Source organism: Protopterus annectens, chromosome 1.part0 (assembly GCF_019279795.1).
Source record: "Protopterus annectens isolate FY-2018-M chromosome 1.part0, PAN1.0, whole genome shotgun sequence".
NCBI classification, from domain to species: domain Eukaryota; kingdom Metazoa; phylum Chordata; order Ceratodontiformes; family Protopteridae; genus Protopterus; species Protopterus annectens.
In genome coordinates this window covers 1277436099-1277459556 of record NC_056725.1, presented here as the reverse complement: position 1 = coordinate 1277459556, position 23458 = coordinate 1277436099, and the positions used below count along the sequence as shown (strand labels likewise).

General features: G+C 39.0%; 1 protein-coding gene across 1 annotated transcript in view; it reads left to right on the top strand.

Moving 5' to 3' along the window:
- The window catches only part of LOC122801053 (O-acyltransferase like protein-like), a 676941-nt gene that overhangs the window by 531331 nt on the left and 122152 nt on the right, over positions 1 to 23458 (top strand). The window contains exon 8 of the mRNA XM_044070575.1: positions 11683 to 11762. Coding sequence (XP_043926510.1) covers positions 11683 to 11762 — 80 coding nt within the window. The remainder of the gene's footprint in view (positions 1 to 11682; positions 11763 to 23458) is intronic.

The window sequence follows — 23458 nt, the reverse complement described above, 5'->3', positions numbered from 1 at the left end:
GCTGTAAAAGATATCCACAAATCTAACTATTTTGAAAATGTATCCTAGTAGCATTATATGCCACTCTTTCAAAGACTATTAAAATGAGATAGCATATATCAGGTACATCCTCTGTCTGATTATCTCCTTAATTGTGGTTGTAGCATGCTTGAATCCTACTAGATAAATAAACAAATTAGAGCAGCATACCTGCTGATTTATTTCCCAAAGAATCATGCACTATATATACCTGCTGTTGACTAGATGTGGAAAGGTTACATCCATTAGCTAGCATCTAGCAGAACCCAAATGTCCAAGGTTCTGTACAGTAGTCACTATGATCACAGATACCTTCATATCCCCTGTATTGACATATTTCCATCCTGAACTTGTGTATCTTCAGCAGCATGCATTTGGGGATCTGGCTGATGTAGGTGGCCTATGTTTATTTTTAGTGGTCATCATCCAGCACTACCATCTGACTGTTTTGAGAAGGGACCTTTTACTGGAAGGTGTTATTCGACTTTGCTATTAATATATGCGACGCAGACCTGGCACATCTTGGTTGGATTATTCTTGCTCTGTATCACCTTTGTCTTCAGTTGTGTCTGACATCTGGATGCCTCAGTATCATCAATGTTTGAAGGATGACAGTGAGGAGTGCTTTCTATTAGTTCTTTCCCAGCAGCAGCAGCAGTGGAAAATGCAATGGCCTGGTCACAACATGCAGACCTCATTTTCTTGAGTCAACCACAACAGGACTTGCTGTCAACAATCCTTCCAGCACACTTGCAATGCCCTGTCACCAGGTTTGGTTTGTGACACTAATCTCTGGATGTTGTGTAAGTTTTGATAATTTTGCCATGTGCGCTCTTCTTGAACCTCTAACTTCGCTACCCCTTAGAGTTTCAGTCAAACAGTACAGTTTATTTTACATTGGTGATATAATTTTGGAAAACACATGTTTAGGAAAAATCTGGTTTATAATTAATTATGGTTATTTGGGGTTGATGAAGCTGGTAATACACTAAGAAATTGCACTTGCTACATTTCAGTGCTAAGTTTTCCTATTTGCATTCCATAAGAAAAATTGTCTATTTGTATTCCATATTTTATTTACATACAGTATATTCCCCACATCAAAAAAAAATTACATAATAAACATTTACAGGTCCTTTCTACATAGTGATTCTCTATAAATGTGAAACCTGATACTGTGATCCCTAAATACAACAAAAAATAAAATATTTCAGCTACAAAATAGGAAATACTAAAACTCATTATGAAATAATTAAAGTGTTTTTCTGGGAGTGGGAGAGTGTGCCTTCTCTATACATCAGCTGTAGGGGGAGGGGTTGTGCTCCTACACATCTGCTGACTACATATATATTAATTCTGAGGTCACTGTCCGCTAGAGTAGGGTGGAATACTCCTAGCAGCTATAGCCTCAAGGTTAGTAAATGCCCTCCTGTTCATTGTCAGTCTTGTGAGCATTGCAGTTACAGTCCTAGTACTTACAACATACACCCAGCCATAGTCACCAATCTGCAGCAGTGTCTTTGGTATTTTTGTAGTCATAGGCTAGCACTCTCTCAGTAATTTATTTCTTATTCCATAGCAAATAAGCGAGGAACTCCTTCAATGCTGCTCGTCACTAACATCACATAGTTTTCCCTATACAATATTTTGACAACTCTGGTGCTTATCCCAGTGTCCTCCTATACACACTCCACACTGTTAAGCAAATGTGGTCTTCTAACACCCTTGCATATAATCTGCTCTCTACAGTTTTTCAGGTACTTTTTAGTTAATTTCCTGCATGCACTAAAATCTTATAACAAAACTGTAGTTCAGAGTACAGTGGAGTCATTCATCTTTCTACTTCCTATCGTCAGGGTGAAGACAGAAAGTTACTTCAAGTGTCACTCACCTTCTAGATGTCATTAAAAAGACTCTTCTTACACAGTACCATATGTCGTGCTCTTCTGCACATTATCCCTGCAGTGTTTATGTTCAGTCTTCTTCTCAGAGCCCTCCACCACAAAAGCTGTATTTACCTTCTCACTTCTTCTATATACACTCCTCCTTGTCAGGTTTCAAACAGAGTAAAAACGCAAATGGCAAAAAGCCACTATTAATTTAGATCTTCCTGTAGTCCCTTGTCTTCACATATTTGCTTTCAGTGCACTTACTGATATTCTTTCTGGCATCTTTGTGCTCCTAATCAAGATCCTTCATGACTCTCCATCTCCCTTTAGCTAGCCTACAGCTTCTCAGCCTTCACTGCTTGTTTGCCTTTAACACATCACCATCATCTACCTAACATCTCTTATATGCACACTGCCATCTAACCTTTCTAGAAAAAGTAATTATTTCAGCCTTGGGTCCCTTTGGTCACTTTTTGCTACTCAGGGGCAGTAAGTCATTCTCCCCTTCTTTCTTTTAGTGTGGCAGTATTTCATCCATAATCCCCTCCTCACTACTTCTGTTTAGCTGTCACCCCTTCATGTTCTCAAAGACATGTATTGTGTAAACCTTTATATTGTTTCTTTAAGAACATTTAGAATTTCACCATGGTTTCTGTCTACCACCTGTTTAACTGGACCTCCATGAGATCCAGATAAGCATAGAAGAGAGTCATTGTGGTTTGGGGATCTCACATCTGTCTCATAGACCCTCGCTGCATCTTCTGTTGAAGACAAGCTTCACCTCTGATGTTTTCTCATCACTGCCAGATTATAAGGTTTACCAGTTAGATCCTGATCCTCTCTTTCTGCCTTAGCACCCATGTTGTTTACTCAAAAAAGATTGCCATGTTTGTACAAAGAAAGTGAAAATTCTTTTATCTACCACCCTAACCCACTGTACACAGCCCTTCCTTTCCCTGGCAATGTATTAAATGCAGTGCTGTGTTTGTACTCATGCAGTTTCTTAATTGTCCTGTTTGGCCTACCTGCTAGGCCTGGACTTGCTACCTTGTGGGCTCTATTAGTCTTTATTTCCAACCAAGCTGCCTACCTAAGGGGCCTTGCTCTACTCTCAATTCAGGAAGTCATCATTGTCTTTCCCAATCTGCCTTCTGGCAATCCAATTAAAAACACATTCTCTCTTTCTGGCTTTGTTTTCCACTTCATCTAATTTTACATATAGCAGCCCCACCTTCTACGGCAGCTCTATTATCTCTCACTGTAGCTGCTCAATTAATGGGCTCCTGGTTTTTACAATGGTTCTAAGACAGGCTGCTGTCCTACAGTTTACTTCCATTACATCCTTCCGAACATAGCTTTGGCCATCTTGCATGCTGCTGTCCTCTGCCACCAGACCCTTTAGCATCTCCTTTACTTTACCTGATTTACACTAAAGGGCTAATCATGAGTTTGGCACCATAACCTTCCTGTCACATACCTGCTGCTAAATACTGCCTTTGCAACACTTCATTCAAGCAGAAACGGGTTGCATTATGCCATCCTAATTGCAAGAAGTGAAACCTCAGACAGATATTATTCTGCAGTCTGGCTTGCCTTCTGTCTTCAACCTACCTTGCATGGTGTCAGAAGCATCTCTTTAGTGATTTGGAAGTGACTAGAATTGTCACAGAGTGCTTCTGATTACAGTAATAATGAAATGATAAATTGAATGACACTGCTTCAGAGCACTCACTGTATGTGCTCATGGTACTTTGCTAAACATCAACTTGCCAAAGTACATTTCATCAAAATGCACTAAGACAGATGACTTCTTCTTTTCCCGGTTAGGGGGTCGCCACAGCAGATCACCTGTCCACTCATGATTAGCAGTGGAGTTTTATGGTGTCGAGTTCCCAGCCTGGCACCCGACCTTCCACAGAAGGCACACACACTCATGCCTAGGGCAAATTTAGAGTGTCTAATCCACCTACAGCATGTCATTAGGATGAAACCGGAGCACATGGAGGAAACCCACGCGACCACATGGAGGACATGCAGACTCTGCACAGAAGGCACCCCAGCCGAGGATCAAACTGGAGAACCTCTTGCTGTGAGTTGGCAACGCTAACCGTTGCACCACCGTGGCTGCCCAGGCTAAGGCAAATGACATTTAATCAAATTTAGCACTTACAGTACACACAACTGGATTTTGTATACACATTTTTTACTGGGGTAAGCCCCTCTACATCATACATGTTGAGGTTGTGTTCCCACACTCATTTCTTAATAATTCCAAATCTAAGATCATACAACCATAAAAAAAAAAAAAAAAAAGAGAGAGAGAGAGACAGAGTATAACCCCTGTACCTCACCACAAAAATAACTTAAAATTAAGTGTCGGTGGTAAATTCAACAAAATGTGAGTAGTCCATTCACTTGGATGGCCAGTATTTCAATATTTCAAGAGCTGATGCCTGACCATCACCTACATAACATTCAGTAATGTGATTTATGCTCAGAAATTATGTTTGTCAAGTACAAATGTCAATACTGAATGCAAATGCATTGCCTGGTCCACTTACTGCTCTCTGCAGCAGATGTTTGTACAGCTTAGTGTAGAGATTGTCTTAGTCAATTCTGTGTAACAGTGTAACAGTGCTGTGGAATGCGCAAGTGTGAAGTTGCATAATGCTGCAGTCAGAATGAATTAATAAATGTAATACACAGATACTTGATTTTCCTGTTTATGCTGTGTCATACCTAATTGCAAGAGAGGCTTTAACAATTATTTTCCACAAATGGTCCACGAATGTTATTTTTAAGACATAAGTCATTTAATACATGTTTTATTGGAAAAATAAACAACTGCTAAGAGGGATATGACCAAAAAATGTCATCCAGTTACTGACATTATTAGCTAGGAATTTGTAATGGGTGATGAATACAATGAAACTGAATACCTCTGTATTCAGTGCCAATCAAAGAACTTCCTAGGAGGATCTTTATTAGGTTTATGATTTGAGACAGAAATTTTTATTCTAGAACAAATTTGTTGTTTTGTAGTGTCAGTAGTGCAACATGGTATGGCCGCAGTGGTGCAGCGGTTAGTGTTGTCGCCTCGCAGCAAGAGGTTCTCCCGTTCGATTCTCGGCTGCAGCACCTTCTGTGTGGAGTCTACATGTCCTCCCCGTGGTCGAGTGTTGCTAAAGACATGCAGATATGTGGGAGCATGAATGAGCGTGCCTTCATTGAAGGTTGGGCATCGGGCTGACAACTCAGCACTGTAAAAATCCACTACCAATCATGAGAGGAGCGGAGTTCTGCTGTGGTGACCCCTAACCGGGAAAAGCCAAAAGACTTTTTGAGTAGTGCAATATGGTGCAACACTTGCTATTTGTAATGGAAGACCAGAAGACTGAGTGTTATATTCCCACTCCAGGTGATTAGATTGTTGACACTGAAGGACAGTATTGGGAGGGGGGTGCTACACTCCTGAGTGTGTTGTCCTTTGGGTGAAACATTAAACCAAGTTTCATCTGCTTGAATGTGGTGGTAGGTCAGGTGGTTGTAAAAGATCCCATGAAACAAATTGAAAAGAGTTGGGTAAAGTCCTTGATGCCATGGTCAAACTTCCCTAGTAGTATAAATGAGGTCTATATTAGAATGACGAAACCTCACTTACACGAATCCCAAAAGGCTGACACATAAACAGCGAACTACATCAATACTGAACGTCCTTAAGCGTGAAATTCAAAATACCAAATCAGCAAAGTTGTCCACACCATGTTTAATGAGGTAAAACGTCAGTAGGAGACTCCCTTATCCGGTATAGCTCCCTAACGTAAATGTGCAATAGTTACTGACCTTAGGGTTAGGATGCCGGTTAAGGTAAGTGCATATATAGTAATACATTCATATTTATTTTGTTTGGGTAGGCAGTACGTAGTGGGTGGTAGAGATGGCCAACTATGGCAATTGGATATTTTGAATTTTGTGCTTAAGGACGTTCGGTGTTCTTGCGGTTCGCCGTGTATGTGTCGGTCTTTTGGGATTTGCGTAAGTGAGGTTTCAGCATATAAATGCCATCTCAGCTCTTCCCTGATAATAGGCCACTAGCCTAGTGGAACTAACCTGGCCAACAAAGCATAAAAAATCAAACAGATTAATATTTACTAAATTATGTTTTTTGAGAATTTGTCAGATTAGATTCTACTCTAATGGCAGAGGGTCTGATTTGTTCTAGTTAACCACAATGTATCTCATACAAAATCAGGTGTTTATTTAGGAGATTGATCAGAGAACTAGCATTCTAAATACTTATTATTGATTTTGTTTTGTAAAAAAAAAAAAAAATAAAAAAAATAAAAAAGGTAAGGTAGGGAATTGTCAGTTTTGTCTCAAAAGTCACAGATCCTATTTTGAATTATGATTTTTTCTCCCTTAACATGAGTCCTCATTCTACATTAAAGAAATTACAGGACTATATGGTGATATTCTTTTATTTACTTGTAACACAGAAATAAGAAAGGTGAAGTCTCCACATGAAGTTTTATGAAAATAGTTGTTTGATGATTATTGTTAATGTTAGTTTACACTTGTTTATGTTATCCATTATCCATTTTTGGGGGTTACTTGTTGTATTTATGGGCCCTGGTAGTGCAAGTCCCAAAACTCTGATAAATTAAATGCATAGTGGAAAAATAATATAGTATGCCTAAAACAACCAGATATTGGAGAATTCCCCCCTCTCCAAGATAAAGTGATCTTGAAGTTAGTATATCTACAGTAAGTTCATAGGTAGGTACTAGGCTATTGGCCCTAGAAGCTATCGAGCAGAGCCACAGAAGTAATCCTGGGGTGTATTCCCTATTTCCCATCCTCTCATCAAGATTTTTCTTGAAGAGTGCTAATGAGGAGCTTTGTTTGATATAGATAGGTAGTTTGTTCCAGAGTATGGGAAGTCACTGGGACAGGAATCTATCCCTACAGCATGTTCTGTTTAATGTGGTGACAAAGTTTAGGTCCCTAGAGCATGTAGCTTGGAGGGATTGGGATTTCTTTAAGTGGAGCATGTCCAAAAGCTTTGGGTTTGACATAGCTTTGTGTGTTAGGCAGAGATCACCTCTGAGTAGGTGATATGCGACGGAGTAAAGCTGCAGTTTTTTGAGACGGTCTGAGTAGGGCATCTGTTTGAGGCTGGTAATCCTCTTTGTGAGGTATTTCTGTGGCCTTTCCAATAGTTGTAGCTGTCTTGAGAGGTACATACCTAAAGGGGCGATGTACTCTATAATGGGTCTAATGAGTGACGAGTAGAGGGGAACGATGACCTCTTTTTTCCTGGATGAGAAACCTTTTGTGATGAGGTGTGCCATGTAGAAGGATTTCCTGACTACTGTGGCGATGTGATTATCAAAGGAGAGACTACTGTCCACCTGTGTCCCAAGGTCTCTTATTACACTTTCGGTGTTAAGTAGACTACCGCCTATGTGGTATTTCATGGGTACAGAGTTTTTACCAAAAGGGATGGCAATGCACTTTTTGGCATTGAGCTTGAGGCCATGGCTTTGACACCAGGCATCTGTCTCAGTGAGGCCCTTTTGTAGGATGTCCACATCTTTTGGAGTTTTGATTATGGCTCCTAGTTTACTGTCATCTGTGAACTTCGTTAGCCAAAGACCTACTGTGTTAGCCTGAACTTCAGAGAAGTAGATACCAAAGCGGAGAGGACCCAGGACTGAACCCTGTGGTACTCCACTTGTCACTGGTCTGAAGTTGGATTTGGAGTCTGCTACTTTCACAGTGTGGGTTCTGTCAGTGAGCCAGTTGGCAACCCATCTTGTGATTTATACCTAGTTTAGTGAGCTTATCTATAATTCCAGAGTGGGGGATGGTGTTGAAAGCCTTGTTGAAATCTAGATAGGCTGTGTGAACCACCTTACCCTCATCTACGACTTTGGTGACCACTTCAAAGAAGTCTATCAGGGTTAGGAGACACGATCTGCCTTTTACAAACCCAAACTGGATGGGGTCCTGAGTTTGGAGATTACCAATGTCATTGTTTATAAGTTCCATGATGATATGTTCCATAGCCTTGCAGACCAGGCTTGTCAGGCTAATGGGGTGGTAGTTTCCAGGGTCCGTGGTGGCTCCCCCTTTGCGGAGTGGGATAACCGTCGCTGTGCGCCATTCAGTGGGCACATAGCCTGAGGTGAGGCTATGATTGAACATGGTGCTTAGGTGGGGTGCCAGTTCGTTCTGTAGTTCATGTAGAACGCAGCCTGGGATGTTGTCAGGTCCCATGGATGCTGTGTTCTTGGCTTTGGAGAGTGTGTTTTTTACCTATGCAGCCATGATTACAGGAGCTTTGCATTCTTCCAGTGTAGAGATGGGCCCTTTAGGAGATGAGAGGGGGGGGGGTAAAGTTAGCACTTAACCTATCTGCCAGGATGTTGGCAGTATCAGTTAGTTCTGTATATTTAGTGCCATTGTGCTGTAACTCAGAGCAGATCTGAGTGTTGCCATTCAGATTCTTGACATAGCTATAGAATGCTTTGTGGTTGTCTTTAGAGTCAGTGGCGATTTTGTTTTCATAACTAGCTTTGGAGGATTTTATGAGGGATCTCAGCTTCTTACTGAGGCTGACCAGGGAGTTCCTCCAATCATGGGATTTTTACCCTTTTTTGCAACATTTTCGTTCTTCTGTTGTAGAGTTTGTTTATGGCAGGGGACCACCAGATTGGCTTCCTTTTTTTGGAGGATAGCATCTTAGTTCAGTTAGGGATCGCACAATCCATGCACTCATGTAAGTGCTTATAAAGTGCATTTGTGTAGGATTCAGAAGTCATATCTCTATTGTCCGTCAGTATGGGTGTCGTGAAGTTTGCCTCTTCTGTCTTAAGAAGCATGAAGTTGGCTTTGGAGAAATTGTTTACAGTGGTTTCTCTAATGGGGGGTGGGGGAGGGATGTGGCTGTCTAGGGTGATTTGCTTGTGGTCGGATCTGACCAATGAGGAATTGACCTCTGGAGTGGAGCACTGGTTGCCCATGTTGGTAATAACCAGGTCTAGGATATTGCTGCTCCTGGTAGGGGTGTGGATAAGTTGATCCAAGGCATTGGAATTTATGAATTCCAGAAAACGTTGAGCACAAGAGTTGGTACATGAGCAGTTTTCCCAGTTAATAGTGGGGTAGTTGAAATCACCCATTATTGGGGTGTTAGGTTGTACCCTAATATTTTCCAGTGCATCAAGAAATGAGGAGTGGGAATCCTGGGGCATGGTGGGGGATCTATAGCAAGCTACAATTTGGATTGCGGTCTTGCTCAGAGTTAGTTTCACTTGGATAATCTCAGATGCATTATACTGAGCAACTAGCCTGGAGGTGTGGATATCCTTAATGAATACAGACATGCCTCCACCTTTAGTGTTTCAGTCCAGGTTATTTGGCCGAAAGTTGTGGTATGAATTATTGCCTGGTAATGCAGGGGTACCCTCTGGTGCCTTGAACCAGGTCTCTGTCACTGCACAAATGTTGATGTTCTCCAGTTTAAGGAGTACCTCGAGTGAGTGCATTTTGAGGTTTAGACTTCTAGCATTGAGTCTGCTTGCTTGTACCTGTTACAGTGGTGAATTTGTCATTTGAACCTTGCCTAAAAAAGGCACTATATGGGTGGCATGAGCCTTAGCCAGTATCCGGAATCCCAGAGGCGATAGGTGCAGGCCATCTCTGGCAAAGCATCGTGGTTTGTCGATCATGTCATCCCAGGCAGTCAGATACTGGATCCCCTTAGAATGACACCAGAAGCTTAGCCAATTGTTGAAGTCAATCATTTTGTCCTTGTACTGTGGTATCATTCTGGGTGATGGCAGGATGCTACTCAGGGCTAGGGTCATACCTGCCTGGGCTACAAGATCAGACAGCTCCTCCATGTCCCTTTTCATGTAGTACAGGGAGGTATGTCTCAGGTCATTCACATCAACATGGACAATGACAGAGTCATATTTGTACTTGTTGTGGAGTGACCTGAGTGCATGCTTTATGTGGCGGATCCTGGCACCCAACAGGCAGCTGACAGTAACTTTCTCCTTGTTTAGCCTGGTGAATGGAACATCAGTGTGCCTGACTATAGAGTCACCTATGACTAGAGTGTTGGGAACATTGTTATGCCTTATAGGCTGTGGTTGAGTGGCACACTGAGTTTGTGGGCTATGTGTCATTTGAGTTGTGTTGGGGGGTGGAGGTTGCTTGTGTTTCTGCTTTGGAGGTCCCTGTTGCTTGGGCAGGTTTTTACTGAGAGCCTCCGTGAATGTAGGTGTGTGTTTTGTGTTTCTGTGTCTGTTTTGGTGGTGTAGGTTTTGCGGGACTATGTGATGAGTATGGTGTGATGCAAGTGTTTACCTTCTCCTCTTGACTGTCTAGTCCAGTCTTGGGTGAAGAGAGCTTTGCTTCTAGTTTGGCTATATAAGTGCAGCTCTCACAGGTTGTATTGTTGGGTGGTAGGGGGAGAGGGTTGTCTGTGTACATGAGGCAATTGCTGCATTGCCCCAAGATGCCCAGATTCATCAGGTAGACAGGAGAAAACACCGGGAGCTGACCCTTAGGCATGCCTGAATAGGTGCTTATTTGTTAAGTACTAGAAACTGTTTTCCTCTAGACAAGTGAGGAAAGTTGAGTGCAATAATAATTTGTAGCTTATTTAGTGCTTACAATGAGTTCTGAACAAGTGCTGAGCTCAAAGAAACAAATTTGAGTGCTGAAACTAGAAAACTGGCTAGTTCTAAGAAACAAAATTAAGCTAGAAGGCTTCCCTCCAACACAGAAAGGCTTGGTCACTCAGAAGCTTACAAATAGTCCTGGGCACAGCAAATCTGTATCTGGACTAGACGACTTACAGGAAAGGCAGGAAACAAGCTTAGAATTTTTTTTTTTTTTAAGTGGAAGGAGAGAAAGGAGGAGCAGAAACTAAGTGGATTGGCCTTCTCAAATGTTGTCCCTGTATTAGGTAGAGTGAGGTAATAACACTAGACTGGGAGGAGTGTCCCAGATCAAATTTACAGTAGGGGCGTGCAACTGCAAAGCCACCAGGTGGAAACAAACTGCAGAAATGTTTCTCACAGCAGAAAAGCAGCAGTGAGCATTTAAATGAAAGTTTTAAAAAGATAAAGGAGCCTCTAGAGAAAGCTTTTAACTGCAAACAAGTTATCAGAATCAAACAATCCAAACAGATGCTTAATAAAAGTGGACAATTTCCAGTTAATACCTCACACACAGTGAAACTAGCTAGAAAAGTATGCAGTAGACAAAGTGCTATAAATAACTCGAAAAAATAAGCAAAAAAACAGGATACTTAATGTTATATATTATAGATCCGAGTTTGCTCAGTGTCCTTCCTTCGATTAGCTCATTGTGAAATGTGAAAGTAACAAAGTTGTGAGGGGTACAGCCCAGCATTGTGCGTTTCAGAGTTGTTTGCCCCTTTTATTAAATACTTTTAGAATGTAACAGTGGGTTTCATACTTTGCTGGTTTATCTGCAGTATTGTGCTTAATTTTTTTGAGTTTTGGAACTCTTACGAGTGAGTCTTCTACTTCTGATAAGGTACCTTCATTTGTAATGCATGTGTTAGCCTATTCAGGGATGCAGGGTAAAGTTGGTTGCATTTATTTAAACTACTTAAATATTAATCAGATTTTTAGACACTTAGACATCATTCATTACTGAAGGGGTTAAAGGTAAATGAAAATGTAAAATATCAAGTACTTGAAAAATTAACTTCAAATCTCTTATTCATTTTCAGTGCAACGGATGGACTTGGTATATTGCTAATGATTTCCAGCTTTATCTCACAACACCTTTTATTCTTCTTTTGTTGAAAAGGTAACTGTTGTTTTTTTTTTTTTAATTTACTACAAGACAGATAAATATTAGAATATGTTTCTTAGAAACATCAAGAGGAGGAGTTTTATGTTCAGCGATTTTATTCCTTAGGCACTGCATTAAAAAGGGTACCATGAGAAAATGTCCTTTTCATGGCGTGTAACCTTAGCTAGCACATACACAGATCATGCTGTGATTGGCTAATCACAATAATTTTTTGCCAGCCTATTGGCACAGTGGCTGGATATTCATCTGCTCTTACAGCAATCTGCTCAAACAATTGAATTCAAGTTGCTTATCTGGTGGGGAAAGCATTTACCAGCCAACAGCCGACTTTTCCAGAGGTAAAACTAGTGGGTTACTGCATTGTCAGCAGAAATGTTGTGGTGGTTGGTGACACCAGATAAAGCAATACTTGCACATTTATTTATGCAGTCATTTATTATTTATTATACTTTGTTGAATGTATAGCCATAGGGGTCATTGGTCTTTCACAGAGGTACCAGAGAACAAAGCTTCACGAGTATTAAATAAGCAGGAAAATAACCAGAAAGAAGAAAGACATTTCAGAAGCAATATAAGTAAATAAAAACAGACACAATGCAAATGTAAGACTGAATGATCAGCACAGAGTAACTCAGTAGCAATACAGTAAGAAGGTGATAAACTTGGTTTGATGATACACGTACATGTACACACACATGCACACACATGTGGGCATGCACAGACGCGCGAGTGCACCCATGCACACCTACCCACACACCTGCATGCTGTATTGTCAGAACCTAGTTAAATCAGCACATAAAGGGTAGTCCTAGCATAAACAACATTTGGTCAAGTGTGGTACAAATAGTTATCTGGAGCTGAAAAAGGAGACAAATATATCGTTAGATGAAGAGTACGTGCTGATGAATGCTAGTGAAAAGGAATTGATTTAAGCACAATCGGCTAGATAAAGGATGTAGGCCGATATTATTCATTTTCCCAGTCTATATGGTTAATAAATGGATATCAGGGTAATGTTACTATGGGCTATTCAAGAAATGAGACTATGACAAGATAGCAGTAAGGATACTGTTTGGAAGCAGCTGCGGCTAGAAACTAAGTCCAGTGTGCAAGGAAAGAAGCTTGAGTAATTGAGAGGGGACATAGTTAAGTAGAAATATAATGTAGTACTACAGATGATGGGATAGCTTCTGCAATTATTGTTGCACTGTAGACAGATTATATACAAGTGCAGAAAATTAATTGAGTTTCAGATATTGTGACATAGGTGAGACAGTGCCAGGCTTTGGGAAGAATGAACATACATTTTTTTCTCTCTGTTTAGTTATGGGCTTTTAAATGCAAATAACATTCATGTTTGATAATCATAAGTTTCTGATTGGTTGGTGCTAGCCTGCTAGGTAGGGCAAAGTATTTTGAGGAGATGTTTACACGTGACATACATTTGGTGAAGAAATATACACTTCCAAGGTTCAACTATGAGTTCTTATTTAGTATGCAGTAATGACAGGTACTAGGATGCACATTAGCTGCAAAACAAGCCACTCTCTCATATACTTTTACCAGCTTTGAGATAACAATATCATATGTGTTAGCTCACATTGAATCATACAGCAGATTATACTTTTGTAACTTTTATTTTGGGGTTGAGTTAGAGTTTGATTCAGGACAGTGCCCCTAGTTTTTGGCTTGTCTGTTTTGTAATAACAGCTACATGAATTTGGAACAAGTTTGTTGTCTATTAGGATGGCATGGTGCTTGCTGCTTTATAGAGTTTCAAGCCCCCTCCATTGCAAATTTGAAGACAAATTGTGTTGGATCACATTCTACAATGTGGAACTTTTTGGCAAATGGCATCACCTCGGTTTTGACCTCATTTAATAGCAGTCTACTGTCTAGTAACCAGAGGAAAAGAGTGTCAAAAAGTCCATAACAAGTGGGCTCATCAGTAGTAGTGCAGTGATGGCTTCTGTTTAGAAGTTTGGCAGCAAATCATGCTGTTTTGTGGTGGCATTGCTCAAGTTTGTTTTGCAAAGCCACTTGAATGTTGTTAAGGATGGGTGCAGAATATTTTAGAGTAGGCAAGAGGAGAGACAATACAATGTGTTTTCTTGTAGTTTCTGAGAGGAAGGGTTTGACTCCATAAACAGAATGTATGCTGTGATTTTTTTCACTATATGTTATATTTGTATGTGTCAAATCTTGGGTTCTCATCTACAAAGATGCCTAGTAATTTAGTATGTGTGACAAGTTAAATTTTTGTTTTTTTGGATGAGGTAACTGAAAAGGAGGTTTTGTTGACTGTAATCTGTTTAAGAGCAAACATGATTAGTTTGGGTTTATTTGAGTTTATGGATACCCGGGCAGATGTCAGCCAGGTTTCTATACAGAAGAAGGACTCCTGTGTAAGTTCTTGTAGTTTGTTGATATATATTTTTTTGCAATACAGATAAATGTAGAGCCATCTGCATACCATACTAGGAATGCAGTTTTACAGGCTTTATGTAGGTCATAGATGATGATGTTAAAGAGTGGGTCTCAAGATTGACCCTTGTGGTACACTGACTGTGACAAGGAGGAAGGATGAGATGTCATTTTGGCACCTGACTGCTTGAGCTCTATTTTGGACATAGCTACAGAATCATGATATAGCAGTGGTGTTGAGTCCTACGATATCGAGTTTGTTAAGGAGAATAGAGGGAGATAAGTCATTGAAGAGGAAAGTCACTAGGTTTGTGCAATTCCTGTTGTGTTTAAGTATTGCTGAACCAAATAAAGCAACAGAGATACTGAGGGGGGGGGGGGTGAAAGCCATGCTAAGACAAAGAGAGGAGGTTATTTTATGTGAGGTCATTTAAGAGTTGGGACTAGCTACATCACTCACATATCTCTGATAGGGGGAGGTGATAGCAATGGGTCTGTAGTGGGAAAGTTCTGTTGAATGCCCTCCTTTGTGGAGGGGAAGAATGTGACTTATTTCTTTCTAGAGGGTAAGCACATATGCTTCACTGATGGATTGATTTATTAGAATTGAGATGGGATAGTCCATTGCCTCTTCAGCCATCTTAAAGTATTTGGTGGGTATGTCATTGGGGTCTAGAGTGGTGGGTATCAATTTAAAGGAGAACCTCACCCAAAAACTGAAAAAACGTTTTTTTCAGCAAAGCTTACTTTTTCTGTATTGCTAATGTCTCTCTATCAATGTAAATGTTTACTGTTATTTTCTAATTTGTTATACCCCAAAATGATCTGAAGGAGGCTGCCATGACTAGCATTATTTTATTTTACAATCAATGGTTTCTCCTTCCTTATGTCATGTTAGAGAGACAGTAAGAAATCCTTAAGATGAGGGGATTGTTTGCTGTAGTTTTCTCTCATCACTTGACAACATTGCTGTGACTGCTTACTTTTCACTGTAAGCATCAATCCCCATTTTAGTTACTTTGCTTCCTTTGATTTTCATTAGTGACCGTCTCTGTTGCTGCATTTTAAGGAATGTTTGAAGGACAGGCTTGGAATGTAGCTGAGTTAATTGTTCTTTTCAAAGTAACAACTGTAGTTCAGTATTCAAGTGTGTGAAATCTGACTCGTGATTAATAGGAGTTACTTGGGCTGAGATGGTTGGTGTTGCATTCATTACTCTTCTTTCTTTCCCCAATTCCAGAAGAAACATGCACTCTTGCAGAAATTACAGTGTAGGAAAATACAAAATCATACTGACAGAAAGTAAGAAGAGTTAGATTAGTATATTTACATTATTTTGTGGCACTTCGTTTTATTACAAGGAAGACATTTACATCTGAAGACTAAGCTTGAAAGCCCTGCCTTTGTTCAGACTCCAGGCTACACTATTTATCGGACATGTGATGCTGTCAGTCTATAACTGATAAGGCACATTTAAATGTCATTGTTTTCTTAATGGCTCTGTTGTTGGGATAAGTGACCTAACTTAATTACTGTGCCACTCTTTGTAGCTGTTGTTATGCAACAGATGAGACAGATGCAGGAAAGAAAGGCAAACATAATTATTACATTATGTTTTTAAGGGTTTAGTCTTGGATTACAGGGAAGGAAAAACACTTTTTGGAAAGAAAAAATTGACTTTTGGGTGAAGTTCTCTAAGTAATAGGTTTTGTTTTAATGAAAGTAGTGGGGACTGGTTAAAGAAGAAGTTATGACAAGGGATGGTAGGCAGAGCTGTTGTCTAGTTGTTGGTATTAGGAGACTTTTGGATGAGACTGATTAAATGAAATAGGTATTGGAAGCATTAGCACAGTTGATAGAGTTGTTAGTGTTTAGTGTAGGAGATGGTAGAGTGGTGCAGGTAGGACTGAGCAGCTGCTTTATAGAGGACCAGAATGTTTTGGGATTGTTGTATTTTTTATGCTGGGGGTCAGTATAATATGTTTTTATCCAAGCTAATTTGATGTCTGATTTGGTTTTTGAGTTGTCTGAATTTTTGGAGATTTATTATTGTTTTATTGGATAGCCAGATATCTCTTGTCATATCTATATGTCTTATAAGGTGATTTGTATTGCAAGACAATAAGGAGGCAATTTGAGCCCTAACTAGCTTTTTTATGAGTGGATCAAATTCAATTAGGATGCTCAAGAAAATAGAATTAAAAAGAGCTACTGTCATCTAGTAAAAGGCATTTTAGAGTATTCCAGTTATATAGTTTTAGATAGGAGATAAAGGAGACTTTTTGAAATATGTGAAACTATGTGCTATACGGAAATGTGGCAGCTTTTGAATATCAGTTTGCTTTCTTATTAAGTAGGTAGGGAAATGATCACTTTGGGAAGGGTAATTGAGATAAAGATTTTATAAGGCATATAAGTAAGAATTCAGTCTAATGTTCATTAGTGTTGTTTTTATTATAATGGGTGGGAGTGGTGATTAGCTGTGAGAGAGCATAGGGAAGTATTAATTGGTTAGGCGAGTCAGAGGGGAGAGAGAGAGTCAATTTATTAAAATCACCCAGTATTAATTTTTCTTGTGAGATGTTGGATGAGACACAGCACAAGTCTTCTGCAATAGTGAGATTATCACCAGGTATCAAACAGGCACCTGTGATGGAAAATGTCTTGTTTTGGTTAACTTTGAGGGTAGATAAAAGAATTTCTGCCTTATTAAACTGTGGAAGATGTAGTGGTGAAGGGGTAAGCTGCAGACAAATTTTGTGCAGTATTATGACTCTTCCATCCCTTTCATATTGTCTGTCTGCCATTAGTATATTGTAGTTTGGATTAGAATATAATTATCTTTTGTTTCTTTTTTCAGCAGGGTTTTAGTACTACTATATGTGGAATGTGTAGGGCACACCATCATGGAACTGTGGTATTTTGTTGTAAATCCTTCTCTAGTCTATGTGTGTAACGTTAAGGGAAGAACAAGTATTGTTATGTTGTGTTGGAGGGCTGGGATTTTGGGGGATTATAGAGTTAAAATGTTTGCAGGGATGTAGCTGGTCCAGGATTTGGATGGATGTTGCCAATGAGTTTTAATTCGGGGAGATATGTTGGTTGTCGGATAAGGATTTAACTTTAAACTTAGTTTTTAATTTTATTTAATTTTAAGTTATATATTATAGGGTTGTGTAAATGTAGGATGTCTTTGAGAAAATCTTTGGTGAATTAAGGGCTGTGTATGCTGGAGAATGTTGACTAGTACAGCCAGGATGATGGTGATGAGTTCTGTGGAAATGTGAAGGTAAAGATCTTAAGAGGTGAGCAGCAGGAAAAGTAAGAGAGTCACCATGGAGGTTGGTAGCATTGTGGTTAGTTGTAGATGATATTTTGACAAGTTAGCGGATAGAGGAGTGGATGGAAACAGAGCAGCGATGTGTTGTATTGGGAAATGATATAATGTTGAGATATTAATAATTAAGAGGGTGGAGAATATGTTATGATGTACAGGATAAAGACATGGGGAGTATGTTGTGATATACAGGATAAAAACATGGGAAGTATGTTGTGATATACAGGATAAAAAACATCGGGAGTATGTTGTGATATACAGGATAAAAACATGGGGAGTATGTTGTGATATACAGGATAAAAAACATGGGAAGTATGTTGTGATATACAGGATAAAAACATGGGGAGTATGTTGTGATATACAGGATAAAAAACATGGGGAGTATGTTGTGATATACAGGATAAAAACATGGGGAGTATGTTGTGATATACAGGAAGGAAAGGAGGGCTGGATAGTGGAAGAAGTATTGAATCTAATGTGGGAGGGACTCCCAATAGTTAGTTAATGTGGGATGGCAGGTGAGGGATGTATGTTACTGATTGCAATTGGTTGTGCTTTCAGGTGGATGCAGGTAGTGTGGTTTATATCTAGAGTAAGCATTCCACTTGCTCAGAATGCTGTGGGACAGAAAACATCAATCAATCAGTGAACTGGGCCAAAAAGAGCTAAGTGTGTGTAACTGTTACTGTTTCTACTTTAATATATAACGGGAATGATATAAAACAGAGAATTAATGAGAAAACTTACACACCTGCTAAGTGTGGCACTGGCAACAGGTTAGTACACAGGTACAAAAATAAAATGAGAAAAATAAATAAGAGAAATGTGATTAGGGTGGTTTGACAAAATTTACTGCTTTTGGGGACCTGTTAAAACAAAGACAACATGAAATTAAATTCATGCAAAAAACTTACTAGTTAATTGCCTGATGCTTAAAAAATGTTGGGGAAGGGTGACAATAGGTTATGTAATGTGATTATATGAAATACTGTTAATAAAACTAAACTAAGCATTGATAAATGGGGGCTGGGGTTACATAAAATATCCAAATATCTAAGAGTTGTAGATTAAACGTTTCCTAACAAGAGATATGTTACAGTAGGCTATTTAAAATTGGATAATGCAGTTTTTAATGTATAACAAGTTGCAGTCTAGTTTATCAATAATTAACAAATGGGTGTGATATATTGGCAATTTACCCACAGTTGGTGTGGTTTAATCATGATTGTGAAGCCCGAGTGATTAAACAAACGCAACAGTGGGTAAATCTTCAATATACCTACACCTATGACTCGGTTATTGCTATTATATAATGGAACTATTTAAGAAAGAAGTTACTTTCTTTCCTTACATAATGTCTTTGTTTTATGATGCCATAGTGTTCTGATTTCTTCCACATTCTTCCACTTTGTGATGTACTGCACATGCATACGGGACTTATGTTTCTATGTTTAGGCAGTACAGCAGTGCTTTGTAAAGCAAGCAATGGAGAAAGGCAAAAATCCATTGTTTTTTTTTTTTTTTTTGAAACAAAACCTGTAAAATACGGACAGTTTAGAGGTATGAGAAAAACAGGGCAAAAATACAGGGGAAATCAGGTGTATTTCTTTAGTTTTGCATAATGTACCCAGTTTCCTTGTATTTTTCTCTGCCTTTCATATGTACCTGTTGACCTCTGAGCTCAAGAAAACTACAAAGCCTTAAATAAGGGGGGACAAAGGTCTCTATTATTCTAGCAGCTTTCTGAATTTATAAGAGCAACACAATTTACGCTGTTGGGCATTGCGTTACATAGCATATATTAATAGAAGGCAGTCCAGTCTGAGTTCATCGACATGACTTTTCTATTGGTATATGCTGGATTTTACAATGGGCACACTGGTTTGGCTGACCAATCACCATGCATATTTTTGCATACTAACAAGCTACCATTGTATAATATCTAATACACAGAGCTACTGACTACATCCCTGATGCAGTGCACACACCTTATCCAAATACTACAGCAAAGGTAGCACTCTTTATAGTGAAGAAATGTGAATAAGTACCTATCAAAACACCTTTTTACGGAGGTTATACAGCCACAGCAGGGTAGTAAATAGGTTCCCCTTGACTTTGTCTTTAGTGGGTTACTCATGAGTTCCAGATGCTTTCAGACAGGAATGTGCAGTGATAAATCCATGACTAATGGAAAATAACTGTCTGTTGACATTTACAAGGACTGAGCTTTGAAATGCTTTCTCAGTAATTATACTTAAGCTAATTGGTCGGTAGTTTGTGGCCTCATTAAATCCGCTACCCTTTGGAAATGGAACTACAATAGTCGGTTTCTGTTATCTCTGGAAAATACTCTTTTCTTTCAGTGCCTTGAAACAAAAACGTTAAACGAGACACTATCAATGATAAAAGTCTTTGTTAAAATTATGTCATCAGACCCAGGACTTGCATTTGTTCTTATCTCCTTAACTGCAGTATAATTGCTGCTAATACTGATATATGGGTAAGGATATTCTACCATTGCTTGGATGGACAAGATCACAGGCCGGAAGTACTTAGTGGAGTTAATAAAGAAACAGTTATAGAAAATACTGACAATAGTATTGAAATCACTGATAGCTGAATTATCAGCACTCAGACTTGTTTTCCCAATGCTTGAATTGTGAATTTGCATATTATCCCTTGTACACCTGATTAATTCCTCCCATATCTTGATTTTTATTTGCCAATAATTTTCCTGACCCTCTGACATGACTATTGAATGTTTCATTTGTTCTTGCTGTTGAGAAATTTCCTACATATAGCCCAGTAATGCTTTTTCTTGTTTAAAGAAATGTAATGAAGATGACCACCATGGGGGAGAGGATGTCTTAAATCCCTTCCTACCAATACTTACAGTATCAACAAGGACATCTCTAGGTATGAATGTGTCAATAATGTTATACAGAATATGTTACAGCTTCCTCTGATGATTTTATCCCCCAAGACTGCCTCACAGCTTTATCAATTCCTTGTCTAACTGTTGCATAATCTTTTTGATAAAACTTTAAATATTCAAAAACTGTCAAGCTACTGTACTTTTTGTTAGAAAATTCCAAATGACACCAGAATGACCTGCGTTCTCTAACAGTAAGACAATTTTAGACTCTTAGCACTCATTCCTAATCCACATTACATCTAAAATGCTGTGACCAAAAGTAGGTTAGTAACAATTTATTTAAAATCAAATAATATACAGATATCTAATATCTTAGATAGCATTTCATGTTTAGAAAATCCAGTTGACTTAGAAACATTTGAGGCATTTAAGTCACCTTCTGTTATTAAATATTTTCTCCAGAACAGTATTTTACTTCAGAACACAAATTTCTGTATGTCTGATTTTGACAGACTAATGGATGATAGAAACATGCAATTTCCCAGAGGTTGCTTCCAGTCTGAATGGTAACTGACACAATTTCACTAGTTAAACAGCACTGTTGTGAGTGGATATAATATTGTCACTCACATAGAAAAATACTCTCCCACCAGGTCTTTTATTCCTTTATCAGTGGTATCCCTTGTAGCCTGGTATATTACTAGGCATGTTTTCCCTGCTTGAGCCATGTTTAAGTGACAAAGATAATAAGGTCAGAAGCATTTAACATTAACCTAGATTTAAATTTAGCTACATCGTTATGAAGATTCTAGCATTTGTTAAGAATCATTTGATCACATTTCAAGCATTTCTTTTATTTGCTGTGAACTGTATTTCATTCCAGAAAAATATTTTCTATAAAATTCATAATAGTTTCTCTATAACAACATCATAATATTCTGTTTCCCAGATTGCTTAAATAGAACCTGTCCCTAGAAAATAACTGTGTTTTTTCAGCAAAGTTTCCCCAAAGATACATTATGTCAATGTTATTCTTCAGGCAATTTTGCTTGCTTGATAACTTCTTGGCTCTTTCTTTGGAAAACAAAACTAAAAGCTGTAAATAAGTCTGACAACACTATTTTAAACATTTTGCCCTTGCTGAGTGCAATTATATTTTTCACAGCTTCTTCACATAGTAAAACTCATGATGTCAAAATCATTTATTCCACAAACTACAATAACTAAATCATAAGTTTTCAGGTCCTAAACACTTTGTGTTGTACTTCAATAATGCCTTTAATGTACAAGAAAGAAAACATGACACAATCACAAAACCCCAGTTTATTGTTGACCGTATATTTTTCTCCCCCTCAACTGTGTCTCCAATCAGCAGAATGTGCCCATTGCACTCGGCATTCATCATATACTTTGTATTTCTATCTCCCTTGCTGTTGTTTCATATTTCAATACTCTGAAATTTTCCTTCAAGGAAATTTACCCCTAGCCCTTCCAGTCTTATTGCTGTCTTTCTTAAAAATTCTTCTCACACTAATCTTCACTTAAGTCTGCTTTTCAAACTATGCATTCCATATATCATCCTCTTCCATTTCTTCAGAACTGCTTTATAGATCCCTTTTCCAACCCTTTACCACATTGTAATAGAGACAAGTTGATCTGAGTTCCTTTTGCTACTGCCAATGTGTCTCGCTCATTATATCCCTTAGCTAAATCGCAACAGTGATTTTCCAAGATACTCCCTACATCAGAGCTGGAGTATGTGAGATCGACACCCTAAGAATGTTACCAGTGATACATTCCTCTGCTAAATTTCCAGTGAAATCATCTTCAGTAATAAATGCTAAGGGTCAGTCAAGGGAGCCCGCAGGATTTTTTGCAGGGAGGTGCAAACTCATAGCCCCCCCAGGCAGCCTCCCCCAACATGCAGTCATTCCAGTGTCCCATTGCTTGGCTATTTATTCCCAGTTGCCATAAACACTGTTCAAAACTCTCAGTATGCATACTGTTTTATACTTTACTTCTATAATGACTAAAGATATTTAGATTTAATTTACAACATTTATTTCAAATTTTATAGCGCAAACACTGAGACATTTGCTAAACAAAGCAGTAGTCTTACAATGAAAACAGACAGCATTAAAACCTCTCAGCCTTTGAAGCTCACATTCATTGAAACAGCATTGAAACCCACATTCAAAGAGAATGCATTGGGGCAGTGGCGGGTTAAGTTTACCTTTGGGCTGTTTTCAAATCATAGGACCCTTGCACATATTTATAGGACCATGCAAAAGTACTGTGATTCACCTTCCTGATTGCATTAATTATTATATATAATAATTGAATTATATCCCTTGTATAATAGGTTCAAGGGTGTGTACTAGGCTAATGGCCCTGGAGCCTTTACAAGCCTAGCCCATAGGATTACCCTGGCATCATGCCACCTGACCTTAGTTCCCAGTGCCTCTGTCGAACAGAGCCACTGGAGTGATCCCCAGGGTGAATATTCTATTTCCCATTCACTCATCAAGATTTCTCTTGAAGAGGGCCAGTGAGGTGCTCTGTGTGACATGTATGGGAAGTCTGTTTCATAGCATGGGCAGTCTCTGGGTTATGAATCTGTTCCTCCAGCATGTTCTGTTGATTGTGGTAATGAGGTTGAGGTCTCTGGAGCACGTGGTGTGGAGGGATTGGGATTTCTTCAGATGTAGCATTTCTAACAGGGCTTGGTCAGACATGGTTTTGTTTTGGAGGCGATATGAGACAGAGAATAGTTGGAGTTTTTTGAGTCTGTCCATATAGGACAAGTGTTTAAGGCCTAGGATCCTCTTTGCGAGGAACTTTTACAGCCTCTCCAATTGTTGCAGGTGACTAGTGAGGTACATGCCAAATGGGGCATTCTACTCAATGATTGGCCTAATGAGGGAAGAGTAGAGGGAGACAATGACCTCTTTTGTCCTGGATGCAAAACCCTTAGTAATGAGATGTGCCAGATAGAAGGACTTTCTGACCACAGTGGCAATGTGGTGATCAAAAGAGAGGTTGCTGTCAACCAGT